Source organism: Meleagris gallopavo, chromosome 4, assembly GCF_000146605.3.
Source record: "Meleagris gallopavo isolate NT-WF06-2002-E0010 breed Aviagen turkey brand Nicholas breeding stock chromosome 4, Turkey_5.1, whole genome shotgun sequence".
NCBI lineage: Eukaryota > Metazoa > Chordata > Aves > Galliformes > Phasianidae > Meleagris > Meleagris gallopavo.
Window position 1 is genome coordinate 41,901,781 of NC_015014.2, and position 16,880 is coordinate 41,918,660.

The following is a 16,880-nucleotide window of genomic DNA, read 5'->3' on the forward strand; positions in this document are numbered from 1 at the left end:
TCAGACTGCATACCTGTTTCTCCCTGTATAGACAAGCTCCCAGGTTTTTGGTCTGCTTTACAATTTTCCCCGTCACCCTGAGGACACCAGGCTCTTATTCCAATATTCGCTCTCAGGTCCAATCTTTCATATTCATTGCACAGATGCTTTAACTCACTCTGCTCGGGGACCCTAATACAACCACATGCAAAGAAACACAGACATCGTTATTTTTCCTTTTAAGGAACATCCAACTCAAACACCCCAACTCAAAAGGCTGTCAAGGCAGAATGTGGGATGAGGAATAGGTTGATGAGTCTTCTTTCTCAGTTTTACCTTAAAACTCTCTGTTAAGGCTTCCCCAAAACACAATATTCCATCACACAGACTCCTCGAGGAGAGCAAGGCAATGCATGCAAGATTAATTCCATTCTCTAATGAGGAAGGCACTGATACGTTACAGCAATTAACACAATCTAGCATTATATGGAGATCTAGGTTGACTGGAAAATGTGCCCTACATCTATTTCACTGACATAATTATAACTAGAATGATCTGGTTATGAAATGTGAAGTAATTTCAAGGTTTTCCTAGTCAAACTGAAATATCTGGAGCCAATATAGTAACCAGAGTACTAAGGCAAAAGGAATAAAACTCAGCTGTCAAGTTTCTACAAGAAGGATATGGGTACATCCTTGTCATAGAAATGAGAAAACTGTGAATCAGTTTGAGGAATAGACATCAAATTTCAGTACTTCCATTGTTTCTCTTTCCTACCTGCAAAGCCTTTTACATATGCTGACTTCCCACAATGATATTAGTTTGTTTATAAGTTACAATAACTCCTTCAAATTAACAATTTCACTTGTCATTGAAGCTTCACTGATGTTACTTCTCAGCTCCTCTGAGGTAGATAACTTTCAAAAATACAATTGTCTCTTTTCTTCCTCCCTCAAAACTATCAGAAAAAACATTCCCTAAGTAACACTATACAGCAGATGATTCGCCTGATGGTGGAATAATTTGAACAACTTTGTCTTCCTTTTTCACAGAAAAAGAATATGGCTGGATCTTACCCACACAGTACAATAACAGAACATTAGCCATCCAAATCTAGAGGCAGCAAATGTCATGCCACAGCAGAGAGCAAGCACTGCTATGTAGTAGACTGAGTCTATTCACATGCAGGTTTACAAATGGTTAAATATTTATTTTGCTGGCGATATTTCATACTGTGTATTCTTAGCAATGAAGCCCCAGGCCAGGACTACTGAGTATTTGCTTAAAGAGATAAAGCAATCTGCCTAACGTACTATGCAAAACTCAGCAAAACTCTGAGGAAACATTACTGCAAGTCTGGATTTTTTCATGACTCAGTGAGGCAACATATACCTTGTATGTATATTAACGTTCTTTTTCTTATTTTTCCGAGATGTTCTATTTCTATTCCAATTCGTATTTGGTACATTTCCTTCATTCTTCTCTTGAGGTTTCTTCTTCCTAAATGCATCTTCTTGCTGAAGATTAAAAAAAAGAGCTAAGAGAATATATGCATTATAAAACAAAGTTACCTCAATAAAATGAACTCCATTAGATTTTCAAGATAATTTTTTTCTGGACAAAACAGCCCAACCCAGTTGCATAGTTACTGTATGATTCAGTGCCTTTCCACAGCACTTTCTCTTTCCTACACCATCAGCTTGATCAGTCTTTCCAAGAATCCATCCTTCAACAGATGATGAGAGAAAAGTTTCTGAATTCCTAGAGTTAACATTTCACCCTCACAGCATCTAGCCCTGACTTGCATGGAAATTAAAAATACAGGGAGAAAAAAGGAAGGCAGTCAAAATCCGCCATGTGCTAGAACTAAAAAAAAAAAAAAGAAAAAGAAAAAAAACATCTGCCAGATTTATGAGCAGTCTGTGTGCAAGTTCAGCAGCAATAAATCCTCCTTTTCCTCAGTGACTTGGGGGTAGGGGGGGTGCATTCATCTGAATTAAACTGAGGAAACTATGTGGTAACTTAACCAACAAATAACAGTGACTTTAAGAAACACAAGGAAAAACAAACAAGCACTATCAGCTGCAAACGAAAAGGAGTTTGTAACAACAGTTCCCAAAACAAGACTAGACCTGGTCTTTTCTAAACACACATGGTAAGCAAATCCTCATTACACCTTACTGTCATGCAACTATAATGCTAGTAAACAGGTCACAAACATAAACCAAGCTCTTAGATGTTAATTATTAATTCTTAATTTCCAGGTGACACTTTTTTCATGTCTACTTTCACTCCCTACACTGTCTACAATACATGTACAATGCATTGTGTTTATCCTGTGCTCAGAAACTAGGGATGTAGAATGATTCTTCTCAGCAGCTTCAAAATCTGCTAAGGGTCTTCTGCTTGCTTTATTCTCCTTACAAATCCCTGACATAAAGCCCTAGATTCGGAAAGGCCCCACCAGACCATCCCCACATCTCCAGGATATGCTCTGACATCATTGCTGTGGCTGACATCTGACATCAGACTCCAGACTATCCCTACCTGTTCTGATGACACAGGAGAAAACGTCTGCCTGTGATGCAGCCAACATCACAGTGAGGGTTGCTTTAATTTTTACCCAAACTGTTAATCTTTCTATAACTCAGCATTAGTATGCAAGGGACGTGAGACAGTACATCTGCATTCTTCCAAATTCATCTGATTTACATTTCAAACTATGGCTCTGGCTGTAATATTCTTTACATATGCATACAAACATATCTATACATATACACAAAAATAAATAACAAGATCATTTTAAATTTAAAAAGCAGAAATACAAACCTCAAAAGAAGTATTCTCCTCTTCTTTACGTCCCTTATTAATCTTTTTCTCAGTGGAAGGCTTTATGTTGATTTGCTTTTTTAAGGTCTCACAGTTTTCTGTTTCATTCCTGAGAAGCACTTGCTGGTTATTCCCTACAATTAAAAAGTAATACGAGTTTGCCTGAGAAGAGCTCCTAACTGCATCCACACTGCTTTCTTTTTGTAGTTCACTTTGGCCTACATCTTAAAAAACAAACAAACAAAGAAAGCTCCCAAACCATGAGCTTTCCAGAATATTTAAGCCTCTGATGCTGAACACTTCAATATTCAAAGCTAATGTTTGTGCAAACATTCTGACAGCAATTGCAGCAAGTGGCTCTGTATCAATGCATACTAGTGGGCATACATAAATCTCTGTTTCTACTCATTTGAATTTGAATGGTTTGGGTCCCAGCCATGGGGTCTAGAAGGTAGAACTGGAAGCCAGACAATATTGGTCTTAAAAAAGAAAAAAAAAACAACAAAAAAAAACACACCTTGCAAGCTCAGAGAAAAGACTTTTCAAAAAAGGGTAGTTTAATATATATATTTTTTATCTTTAAGTCTCTAGTGTGTCCTCTGGGTCCACTGGAAAGATAAAGGCAATTCATCCTTTCTTTAGGATGGATGCAGCATTAGAAGTTTATAGAGAGTCTTGTGAGAAAGACGAATTACTCTTGTGTAGTCTTGTGAACAAAAGCAAATAGATGAAAGAGGAAGCAATTCTCAACAGCTGACTGAACTGCCCAGACAAACCACAGTCCACTGCCTGAACCTTGGAAATACTGCACGGGACAGAACTAACTTGAGCTCTGACTACACCAGCTGTGAAAAGTGCACAAGGAATGCAATTGCTTATCATATTGAACTGGTTTTCTCAAATGTGAAAGGCATGCCCAAGCATTTTCACATTTTCCTACCTACCAACCAACTATAGCATCTCATCCACCCTCTCCTGTCTTGCTTGAGTAGGCAAGGAAGGCTACTAGAGCTTTAAAAATGCTTCACTTCCATATAAATATGCAAGCACCATATGCATTAGACAGCAAACTTGTGCCTGCCATATCTAACAATTAAGGACACAAAGGGTAAGAGACCAGTCCAGGGTAGCAACAACACACTACAGCAGTGCCTGGAACCCCTTCATTATGGCTCACTTGCTAAGTAAACTGCGACATACCAGAACCATCATAGTTTCAGCAAATGGCAGTCTTTAGCACACAACTATCTTGCTGAAACCCTATTTGATAAGAGCAATTCGCATCTTAAAAGTAGATCAATAACAATTATTTTAACCATTAAAATGCTTCAGCACAGGCTTGAATCTGTAAACCAAGTACAATTAATGACTCATGAAGCAACAACTTTTAAAGCAAGCCATTTCCTTAGGAATGTAAACAAAAATACCATACTGCTCGCATAAATAATGTCACACCTTGACTTAAAACAAAGGAAATCCTGACCACAGTGAACTTTATACTTTACTTAATAACTTAATTCAGCAACTGATAATTTTGTTTTAATTACCGCTATTCTTCTTAGAAATTTCTTGCAGTTCCGGCTGTTGCTGAGGTGAACTTCTTGACAAGTGACTTTCAGGTAGCTTCTTAGACATCTTCACAGGACAGAACTCCTGTTCCTTGAGCTCAGCTAGATTTTCAGAAGCTTTAAGGTTAGTTTCCTTAGGAAACATACATGTTTGAAGATCTTCCTTCAGACTGCACTCTGAAGAGCTACTTTTAATGAGAACTGTATTGTTTAGTGCACTTTCTTCTTTGCCAAGAAAGTTTTCTGGAAGAGTTAAATTCTTGTTAACATTTATGCCATTTGCATATTTTAGAGTTACCCAGTTCTCACTGACAACATCAGCGCAAATGTCCTCTTTTGGTGCTGAGATTTTGTTCTCCACAATCTGATTTTGTTTCTCATCAGTAGTTGCAATGGCACTGCCAGCTGCTGCATTTGGTTTTTGCTTACTGTAGTAAACTGAACATTTGTGTTTCTTCTGAGAGTGGCTGTAGGTCGCAGGACTTCTCTTTGCAGCATTTTGACTTCGGCTAGAAGTAGCGCCTACAGACAGGAAGCCCTTCCCTTTACCTTTATCTGAGGAACTATAGGAATCCATAAATGTCTTACAGCTGCCCCTGCAGAAAACAAAATCTAATTGAGACTCGGTTTGTTTTTTACGGTTGCTTTTTAAATTTATGAAGCAATCATGAATTGTTTAATAGTATACTCTTGTAATAAAAGGGGGCATATTCACAAGCCATGAAAATGTGCTAGCTAGAAAATATATCACATCGGCCAAGCACTTTCTGATTTCAGTGGGAGCTGAGAAAGACTAAGTATGTGCTTCAAACACACACTTGCGTGCTTGAACAAATGCCCAAGCTCAGAGACCTGGGAGATCAGATTTGAGGACCATTCACTTTATCTTCCACTCTTAGCTTTCCATGGCTGCTGTACATGGTGTTTCCATTAATTCCATCACACTATTTTTACCCTATGTACTACCAACAATATACAAGGTGAATAAACTCGAGTTCTTACATCTCTCTTTTCTGAAGATAAACATATGCTGCGATATTGAAAACACTCTGAAAGAACAGGATCTCATCTAAAGCAGCCCACAGCAATATCAAAGTACTAGCAGGCAAAGCACTACTTCACATTAGAAAGAATGAAGAAAAATTATTTTTACTTGTAAGAATCAGAGCTGATGACATCAACAGAGTTGTTGTTCTGCTGCAATGAAGAACAAGGATTTGGTCTCTGTCTTGATTTCATGAACTCTGCTAAAATATACTGGGCTTGCTGGAAGGCTATCAGAATCACACCTAGCAGGGACAAACTGTCAAAGAAGAAAACAAATACCAGTGTCTACAATTGACAGGAACGTTGTAACAGGACGTACTTTTCGAATATTTTGTTAGTCAATTTCAAGGAAGAATGCAGATGAGAAAGTGCAAACTAGTAATCCTAATAGCATTTTTTGTTTTGTTGTTTGTTTTTTTTTTTTTAAATCTTACAGCTCTTTCTACTTGTTATCTAGGAAAAAAAAAAAAAAAGCTCAATCTTGAGCTTTACAAGGAAAACAAAATCTAAAAAAAAAAAATTCATCCTAGAAGAGAAAGCTATAATGTGATTTAAAGACCAGTTAGAAAAAAAGTCTTGCTACAACAATGTATGACAATGTATCATAGCATGATTGCATATTAACCTAGTAAGTGCCTTCCATATATACACTATAGATACGCCATTATTTTTATTTACTACTGTTCCTTCCTCTATTTAGTTTCTTAGAGGAAATACTAACATAAAATGGGCTGCAGATGCCACCATTCTTCTGAGGTAAAACTGACTGCAAAATGTCCTCATGTTTTCTCTGGTGTTTAAATTGCAACAAACAGACTGATTAGAACAAAAATCTCCATAATTCATCAAATCACTTTTCATATAGTACAACCTTTGTCAGCTAGACAACAGAATGAAAAACTACTGAGTTTTTAAACCCTTATACTATCTTTCTGCTGCGTCTAGAACCACGTAACATGGTCGTTTTTGCTGGCTGCTCGTCAAACATCAGTGCAAACAGAGCCACAGTCTACAACATGATCTCAACTGTGCAGCATATCTATTATCATGATATTTATGCTCAGTGCTTGCCAGTTCTGATTGCAGGAATTCAGGGTTTGTGCAATGAAAGCACCAGAAATTATCTGTCACAAGCAGAGCATTCAAATCACAGTACACAGTATGAAAGGTTACAAAGCAAGACAAAAAAGAAAGCATAAGAGCAGAATTCTTAACGGTACAGGACTCTAAAAAACAGTTTCCCAAGACCAAGCAATGAGCCAGTTAACATAAGACTAATAATTTTTCTGCTGTCAGTAGGTGACAAGAGGAAGGAAGCACAAGGAAAAGTAGGTCCTTACTCAGTTGCCTGAAACTTCATAAGTTAAATTCATGTTAATTTATCAGAATATTCTAAAGTAAGCCATCAGTTCACTCAATTCTACAGCTGACATTTAGAGATTAACAGGTTCCACATGCACCTCTACTTGGGGAGCAAGTCTCCTAGCAACAAGAATACCCACTAGCTATTCCTGTGGGGGGACAGGACACCCAACCCTTCCTTCCAACCCTAACATGGGAGTTTATCAAGAGGAGCAAAATGAAATGCTAGTGAACACTATCACAGACTACTGGATCACACTAGTTATCACAGACTTAGATGTAGCAGAGATCCAGGCCCCATCCTCACATCTAGAAGTCAGAATTGCTTGCTGATTTTCCACCAGTGGCTCTGAACACACTACCTTACAAAGAGGACAGTGAGCCTCCAGAAAGACTCCTCCCAACTGGGTCCTGGCACCACATCTGCACAGAGCGGTAACAAATGGTGAGGAAGAGTCACATTAAGCGTGAAGTGAAACTCTAGATCAGCAGCAGTCACCAGTGTAAGCTCCCGGATTACCCACGAAGATGTAAAATCAGGAGTGAATCTGTCAGGAAAGGAGACAGAGCTGGTGTTATTCTTCCATTGCTGGACTAAATTTCATTTTCTGAACTCATGCTGATACAACAAAATACAACATGACTTTTACTTTAATAACACAAAAAAATACAATAAAGTACATGACCACTGTCTGCTTAAAACTGCACAGAATGCATTAGCACCTAACAGAGGTAAGACTTTGTATTCATCCTCAAGGAGTAAAATATGTGCAATGTCCACATGGACACATGCATTTAACGCATTACAGTAACTCATTTTTCTTTTCTGAAGAAAGTGCAAGATGACCAACTCATGTTAATTGAAACACTCTTATCAAAAGCACAATTAAGTGTACAGACAGCCAGTTTGGAAAGGGTCAAGTTCTAGGGTAAGTCTAGAAAGTTAGAAAGATGGGGAAAGGGGAAGAAAACATCAGATTTTGCCCTTCTTCCACTAATTTCCCTGCCCCGTCCCAATATTCTGTTTGGCTGCCATGTGTACTGCTAAAAGGTGTGACTTGCCTTTCTAATCACCAGAAGTGAAGCTCATTGTCTACATAACCATATCTACTGTAATACAATAATGCTACCTCTTCCTTATGTTTAAGCCATGACTAACTCAACAGGATTTTAATAAGAACCAGTTTTAGACCTATGTGCAATGTTAGATAAACATGACCAGATTGTAGTCAGGCTACTTAGGACAAACTGAAGAAAAACAAAGAATGAAAAAGAGAGTCATTGGTAGACCGTTCTTTATTCACTGTGACAACTCTTGTTTTTGCTTATTACTTCATAACACAGAGAAAAGCATGTGTGCTGCTTTTTAACAATGAACTACTATAAGCATCATTATATTATTCACTTGAAAAGAGGAAATGCTTATGAAACATTTTTAAAGTTCAAATTGTGTGCATGTGTGCATTACTGGAGTGTCTGTTACTGAAACTATTTTAAATTTCCTATTAAGTTAATTAGTCAGCAAATTTCTTTGTGCTTACACGATGCTGATCTCCCGTGATGAGTTCTGAGCCAGAAAAAATTCCTGACAGTCTAACACCTCAAATCCATATCCTTGGCAACTGTAACCATTGATTTTCATTGATGAAATTGTTATAGGAAGAGGCCCAATATTCTCTACTTTGAAGTTCTTCGTGATGGACAGAATTTGCTTGCTGTCTTTCAGTTCTTAAACAAACAAAACAACAGAACCATTATTGTACAGTCTTAAAAAACTCCTTCATGATCAGAAATAAACTATTTTTACTTTCACTCCAATTAAATATTCAGAAGTGACCAACATTTTAATAAAGACTGTTTTGCAGCAGTTTAATCCCAGAACTTGTCTCAAAACACTGGCTGAGGCTAGTTACACCAGAACCTACACCTCTCATGATCACTCTTCAGCTTTTTTTTACTTCAATATTCCATTTGTTTAACATTATTGCACCATTTCAATGCCACTTTGAAGTAACACAGTCAGCTACTAAATCAGAGACTTGCTTCTTCTTACTCACGTCGTCTGCAGTCCATCAGCGTAGCTTCTGGAACCTTGAATCTAAGAGATCCTCCTGCACCTGGCAGTCTTCCCCCTACTTTAAGTAATTCTCTGGCTCCATAGCCCTCTACATTGACCACATCCAGAACAGTCAAGTTGTTTCTGCCACAATATAAAAATCAAGCAATCAGTCATTAAGACATAAATGAAGTTTGCAAGATCATGGCTTTGCTATCTAGATGCCAACAACAAAGACAACAGTGTGTCAGTAACAATCACTGGCCACACCTGGATTGATTTCCCATAAAAACAGCTCTCCCAGAAACCATTCACCATCACCAATTAAAAAATGAAGTAACAAGTTTTGTGACCACAGCCACTATCAACAATGCCACCTGTTAAAAAATGATTGCTTTCTTCCAATAACCTCTTTCAAATATGGTATTTAAATCCTATCACTAAGGAGTAACGTTTGAAGTAGCAAAGCCACCCAACATGAGAATGCTATTGATCTGCTGAGTGAAAAATTGCCTTGGCTATGTGCACAGTACACTTTCATATGTATTTTCTAACCCAGTGATCCCCAAAAAAGAAAGAAAAGCTGAAGTTCCACTTTATAATGACCTAAATTTAAGGCACAAGAACCTTCCAAGCAACTTCCATTAAACTGTAGGCGTTCTGACTGTCAAACTTGGTCCATTTGTCTTCACAATGCAGAAAAATCATTTGCTCTCTGATTTGTTTGCTTCTCAAAAGTGAAACCTGGCTTACCTGATCAAAATAATGGAAGCCACTCTTTTGTAGTCAACTGGTGTAAAAATTACACCAACTTTTCTGGTTTCCAGTGGTTGCAAATTTAACTGAAGCAGCTCAGAACTGTGTTTCTTGCTGATGAGATCCTCTTGGTGTGCATTCTGTTAAACAAAAATGCATTTATTTAGTCATAGAAAACACAGATGTTAAAAGATACCAATAAAACAAAATACCACCTCTTTACTTAGCACAAGATACTTCTGGCAAGGTGTGACAAATGCTAATTAACTTGTTGCACTAATAACTTTCAATCTGATAACATAAACATCAGATAGGATTATTTATTTGAGCAAGAATTCATATTACTACACTTCCTACGACAAATGTAGTAATTTATTTTTTAAAACAGTCTTTATTTGTTCAGATGGTAAAGAAATTACATGGCATCCCTCATATTTAAGGAGTGCTGAAACACTTCATAACACAACTAGAACTGACAGCATACTGAATAAGCTGTGCTCCCCTTGGCACAGAGCTTGCAACTTGATTTAAGCGAGAAACAGATTGTTGGCAAATATGTTAATCATTCTGAGTTACCAGAAACAAGCTAAAGTGAACTCTTTACCACACTAATTGAAGATCAGTTCTAGTACACATTTGATGAGACTGGAAATAGCATAAAAATATATATACTTTCATTTCAATATTGCTCTTCACTTCTTTTCCTTTAAAAAAAAAAAAGAGAAGATAATGACAGGGAGAGGAGCAGAGAGAGAGAACTATGCTGAAACTTTCAATTCCAGAACTGTGGATCTCCTCTTAGGAAAGCAAGATGAGAAACCAATAGCACACAAAACCACTATAAACTTTACAAAATGGGCTCTTTCTTGGTTGTTTTAAAATTCATAGCTGAAGCCTTAGTAGCTTTTCTGATCTGTTCTAGTCCAAGATGTTTTTATTCTTAGTCTATTCAATAAAAAAAAAAGAACATTATAAAAGTTTCAGAGCCTGTATTTAACAATTAATATTCATTAGAAGCAAAACACATACGTTTTCAAATTTCACCCTGTAACTGCATATACAGATGTGCCTGCACTCAAATGTAAGCCTAACTATTCATCACATGTGTATTTAAAGTGATTGGGAAAATGAGAACATGTTAAAAAATATGACTATTAACAACTAGTCATTTGGCTAACAACAAGACAAGCTCCATCTTATATTCATACATACCAAGTAACTTGGTACACCCATAGATTCTTAAGTCCCTACGTGAAATACAGGCAACATACACACTAACATAGAGGTTTTAACACTATTTTTGTTGCCAAAAAACAAAGGTCAGCTTTGATTAGTGCAGCAGACTCTTTTTGCTTTTAAAAGCTAGGATCCTTTAATTGCATTTACATAGAGCATTAAAGAGACAGCTGTAGCATGCACAAAAAGTAAGGACCAAATGTCAGTTCCAGACTTTTGCACAAATTAGAATCATAGCACAGCTTGAATAGGAAGGGATTTCAAGGATCATCCAATTGCAATCTCTCTGCCACAGGCAGAGCTGCCAGCAGCTAGATCAAATACTAGATCAGATTGCCCTATACAAAACATAAGAATAAACTCTTGCTGATACCCTGGACAGTACTCTGGTAGTCAGATTATGCCAGCATCCTTGGCAGCACATCGTTTAGCTGCTATCCATGACAGAAGACCTGGGGCACAATCACAGATCAGCACTGGCATGCAGTACAGTTAAGCATCACTATGTTTGTGTTAAAAGTGAGGTAATGGGAACCACACACAGCTATGACTTTCCAACCTCAACCTAGAAGTTGCAGTGAGACTGAGATGAAGCACAGAAATGCAGCTTTCCCTATCCTTGAGCTATTGGACAGTATTTCCTTCTAGTGAAAAGATTATTTGTTATCTTCTGAGGTCACCAACACAAAAAACCTTGTACTACTTGGTCAACCTGGGGCTAAACTGAAGTCTCAAGACAGAATGCAAACTGTGGCCTTTTCAACACATGCATGCACAGGTTCTCCACAGTTGTCTTCAATTTGGAGAACAGACTCAAATTCTGGAAAGAAACTGACTGCAAAAACACAAGCTTGACAGAATACTGAGAAAGCACATTTACATTCTTTTAAATAGTACTTGTTAACAACTCAGTTGTAATGCAACTAGTGTGTCAGATCACTTCCTCTAGTGAAATTAAACATCTTACCCTGTGAGAATATTCATCCATGAGCTTGAACTCAGTCGTGGTGAAATTAATAGCTTGAATATTTATGCCAAACCTAAATAAACCAAAACAAAAAATTAAGCACTTCAAACCTAGTCTGTCAGAACTACACTGACTTATTCTCACAGGCTGGCATTTGTCCTGAAAAAAATAATACTTCTACAATTGCACTTTGGGAGATGTGAAATACTGTGGAAATGTAGATCTGCATTTTAACAAAATACTATGCAGATCAGTTTTATGTGAATTGCATGTGCTTAGAAAACAAAATTGCCTGGGTATTTCAGTTCTCTCAGCATGCAAAAGATCACAATTAAGACAATTTCCTGCTGTACATAAGCAGAAATATCCCACAGCTTTTCTGCTATGTAACTGTTGAGAAACAATCATCAAATATTAATAATTTACTTGTATGATTCTTTTTCTGATCAGAATTTGGGACATACTCATGTATTCTTTCATGTACTTTGCAAATCAAAACCACTTACTGGAACTTATTCTGTGTCTGAAAGCAAGTTCTAAGCATTTGGTATGTAAGGCACTAAGAAGAGATGTAAGAAAACCAATAAAAAAAAATCTAAGTCATAGAGGATTAGTGGACCTCCAGTCCAAATTCACTTGTCGCAACTTTTTATGACATTAGTTTGGAAAGAACCAGTTAGTGAACACAACCGCTAGTAAACCTAGGCAATCTACTGAAATCAGTGTCAAAATACAGAGAACATGTCATCTCAAGCAACTATAAAGAGTCTGTGTGGAAATTATACTTAGTATGCAAACATGTGCAGTTATTTATGTGTATATCTATATACATATACACATATGTGTGTGTGTGTACATATACATATATATGCAAATAAATACACAAATAAATGATGTTAGGGAAGCAGCTACATAGAGACTAGGGCCTCATATAAGGGCTTTCACAAAAAAAAAAGAAAAAAAAAGAAAAACATTTTTTCTTATAGTTTAGGTTCAGTTTCTTTTCTCTTACCACCACAGTCTATAGAGACCATATGCTTCTCAACCAGCTTTGCTGGGAGCTACACGTTCCCACATGTGGGAGTTGCTCCCCTCACCTGGGCAGCCAGCACAAAATTGCACTAAGCCTCAAATCTTAAAAGATCAATTATAGTTTGTGGCTGGCAGACAAATTTGCTAAAACATGCTCAGTTTGGCACTGACTGTGTAATGCACCAAGTCAATAAAAAGAGCAAATGGAGATGCTCTGAACATGACTGTACCTTACAAAAAGGAGAAGAAAATGATCCCTACACAGCTTATGCTTTGAAAAATTTAAACAAATAACGAGCATCAATCATAAAGCAAATACAATTTTGAAAAGAAAAAACAGTATTCTGAGACAGTTATACTAATTACCATTTGCTGAGCAGACTCAGTGAAGCTTGGGGATCCGGGTAGTAAGAGAGTGGCAGAAGCTGCAGTGCAACTGGAAAGGATGAAGGATTTCTCAGTATGAAATACTTTACCTAAAAAGTAGGGATGGAAAAAGTTAAAAACTACATATTTGATAATAAGTCAGCGTTAATAATATGAGCTGAGTTTTCAAGGGACTTTCACTTGTCTTTAGTCTTAATATATCCATGCATGTACAAAACTGCATGGAATAGGACATCTTCACAATGTCTTCAACTGCAGAAACAGTTCACAGTGCATGAAGACCTACATGTGCAAAGATATAGACTTCTTCCCCCTTCAAAATAACCCTTTTACTTGGATTTTGATGTGAGAAAACTTCAACACTTGTTCATAATTGTCAACATTGATTGTTACACTCCTCTCTCATATTAAAATATTACAAGTGAGTAGCTCGAGAACTTAGAGAACCAAAGGGATAAACAAACGTGGTGTCCTACAGTGGACTTGCATGAAGATCTCAAAACATCAGTCTACAAGCAGTTTGAAAATGCTAAGCATCACCAAACATTAACTGCAGACCTCATTCTTTAAGGAAGCAAACATTTATCAGCTGAGAAAAAGAACAACCGTTCTCACCACGCTACTTTTAACTGCTGTGGCATTGAAGCTGAGCGTAAGGCTGGGCTCTGCAGTCAACCTCGGCAAGAAAAAGGCAAACGACACCTCCTCTTCAGGCTGCTTCTGGTGAATCAAGCGAGTTGATCCCAGAATGCTTCTCCTGCTTTATTGGTAAAAATCAAAAAAGATTTGGTTATTTCATTGTTGTTTTTTTTTCCTTCCCCCCTCCACCTCTTGCTCCCTCTATTTATTTTTTAATCAAAAAACAGAAGATGATAATTAGCCAGGACATCAACTAATCTCTCCTTTAAAAACATTCTTCACAAAATAAAGCCAATCAACCTGTAAACCTAGTCAAAGACAGCGTAATTTATGTGTCCTTCTGCCTCCTCTTTTCTATCTGCAACACAGTGACTAGTTTTCACAGCCCTGCCTCTCTATTCTAGAAAGGTGCCGATATCACTGATGCACTGTCTCTACATGAATTGCTCAGACACAGTAATTCAACATGTAGCATCTATTAGGCTGAGGACTAAAAGTCTGAAAAGCTGTACAAAGCTCCTAATCCTGAGAATGCTGCTATGGGACCCATTGACAAGAGATTTGCACAGCTCCATAACTGATGAGGTAAAACGTGCTTTGACTGCTTTAAAACTGAGTAGCTACGGCGGAGCTCACAACCAAAACGTTAGTTACATTCTAAAATTCAGGCACCTGAAATGTTTTCTATCACTGACAGTGCCTTGGAACAGATGCTAGGAATGTTTGGGATGCTCTGAAACTCCAGAGGCTTCTAGATAACTAATTTGGGTATAGCAAGGCCTAAAACATTTGTTTCAATTAGGAATGCTTCAGAATATTTATATTTTCTTACATCATTGTACTGGTTTGAATTAAGCAACTCAGCAGATTCTGTACCAACCTGCAGGCTTCCCCGCATCTTATTTTTGCCATCTTTCATAAAGCTCACTTGCCAGCTCAGAATCCACATCCCAGGCTGAACGGTCCAGAGAGAGACTCCTCTGCCAAAGTAGATTTGCTAAAACGATAACAGGTTTTTCATATTTTTTTCATACTGTTGCTGTTTCTAACAGTTGCTACTGAAAAGTCATTATAGTATCAGTAGTCCTTACACAGAACTCTACAAAAGAAAACCAAACCAGCTTAGTTTGAAAGTACAAAATATAACTTACTGTACAGCCCTCAGTGTTTAAAATAACCAATTGAGACTGATGACAAATTGTTGAAAGGTTGTTCAGGTCAGTATTTTCAGGCATGTGCATTAGACTTTTCTATTTTAAATGTATGAGTACCCTAAATTATGAAATAGAGCGCCCCTAAAAAAGATCTGATTACGTGTATTATTAGAGTGGAAAGTAAGAAAGCATTGAATACTTACTTACATTAGCAATATTCTTTTACTCAATTTTATTTTAAAAGATCTTTCAAGATGTTTTCCAAAATGTGCCTATGTATCAGTAATTCCTCAAGCCACATACTTGTCACCTCAAATCTCCTTTTAATCTTTGCCCTCTTCAAAACCTCATACAAAAACACATTTCAAGAAAGCATCGCCTTGAAATTACGTTCAGGAGGACACAAACATTTAAAAGCCTGTGGTACCCAGCTTTTCAGTGAAATTCCTTCTTAAGAAGAAATGAAAAAATTTTAAAATGCACTACTCTGAATCAGCCTTCATCAAATTACACATTCTTCAAGCAGAACCATGTCCATATATCATCTAACATTATGTTTCCTAACTGCCAAGTTGGTACTTAAAACACTGCAACACTGGGAGCTATGCTGAGATTCCTCAGCTGCAGAGAGAAAAGCATCATTACTTTGTTTTACAGAACACAGCTTTTGGTATTGTTTTCCAAGGCTGATAATTGGTCTTTTGCAGGAACCTATGAAACTATTGCTACAAGAAGCACAGAGAAGGCACTCAAATTTAACTCTGGCTAAAGTCAGGATATTGGTCAACATGGTTGTTTTTTGTCTGTTTGCTTTTTCAGCACAGAATTTCCAGGGTATGGATCCAGGTGGCACACATTTTCTAAACTCTCCTTGAGCTAGTTGACAGCTTAATCATTGTACCTGATCACCTCTGAAGGATGTGACAAGAAAACAAGGAGCAATACACCTCCATTAAGAATTTACAGAACAGTCTTAAATATTGTTAAGTCCAAAACTGTGTTATAACAGAACAATAGTTTATTGACTGCTATGGAATTAGAGATCTGAAAAATTGCATAGTATACTCACAACAGGTTACTCAGAGTCAACCATATGGGTGATAGTCTCAGAAAAGCATATGTTTTTAAAGAATACAGGACTTGTACTAACAATCTCAATATAAGGCCTGCTACAAAACTGCCACTGCATGCTTAAAAAAGTCAAGACAAGCCTACCTGAATCAGACTTTCCTAGGTAACACTGAATATCACAACGGGCAACGGCTTCAAAATGAAGGTCTGCCTGCTGGAGAAACAAACCAAAACAATCCACTGACCACATGACAAAAGCAAACAGGAGAAATTTCTGTTTCCTACTGCATAATTTGGATGAGACAAGGAAGAGAATTCAGGTAGCCCAGAGAAATGTAATTCCATCACTATTTAATACTGAGGGTTTAACTTTCCAGCTACAGAATTAGTTTTTCTTTCAGGACTGTTATTTGCCTGTTAGGCAAATTTCTGACCAAAGAAGCAGGCTGCTACAATTTGATCTGCAGCACCTAAAAATCATTCAGCACAACTAAATACAATACCTTGGACACAGTCGAAAATATCTGCAGAGGTACTTCAATCATCACTCCCACACTGGTGGCCAAACAAATACTAGAAAGCACATTTGTTACATTGTTTTTCACATCAAGTTTCAAAGAAAATACATTCCAACAGCCTGGAGATAGGGTCAAAGGCTCAGCAAAGTTCAGAATCTAGAAAGAACCAAAAACACTTGAATTAAAACTGGAACAATATTTTAGAGCAAGCAGTGCCTTTGTGTTTTTGCTGTTAATGCACACATGCCCATAAGTGATTCATACAGTGCACACACGAA

The 16,880-nt window shown here is 37.3% G+C and overlaps 1 protein-coding gene across 1 annotated transcript in view; it reads right to left on the reverse strand.

The window, feature by feature from the left end:
- The window catches only part of TMEM131L (transmembrane 131 like), a 62,810-nt gene that overhangs the window by 7,772 nt on the left and 38,158 nt on the right, over positions 1–16,880 (reverse strand). Inside the window, 15 exon segments of the mRNA XM_031553126.1 lie at positions 14–171; positions 1,373–1,497; positions 2,810–2,943; positions 4,357–4,973; positions 5,531–5,680; positions 7,149–7,334; positions 8,328–8,514; positions 8,844–8,986; positions 9,596–9,738; positions 11,802–11,874; positions 13,200–13,309; positions 13,836–13,980; positions 14,736–14,856; positions 16,229–16,298; positions 16,588–16,758. Coding sequence (XP_031408986.1) covers positions 14–171; positions 1,373–1,497; positions 2,810–2,943; positions 4,357–4,973; positions 5,531–5,680; positions 7,149–7,334; positions 8,328–8,514; positions 8,844–8,986; positions 9,596–9,738; positions 11,802–11,874; positions 13,200–13,309; positions 13,836–13,980; positions 14,736–14,856; positions 16,229–16,298; positions 16,588–16,758 — 2,533 coding nt within the window.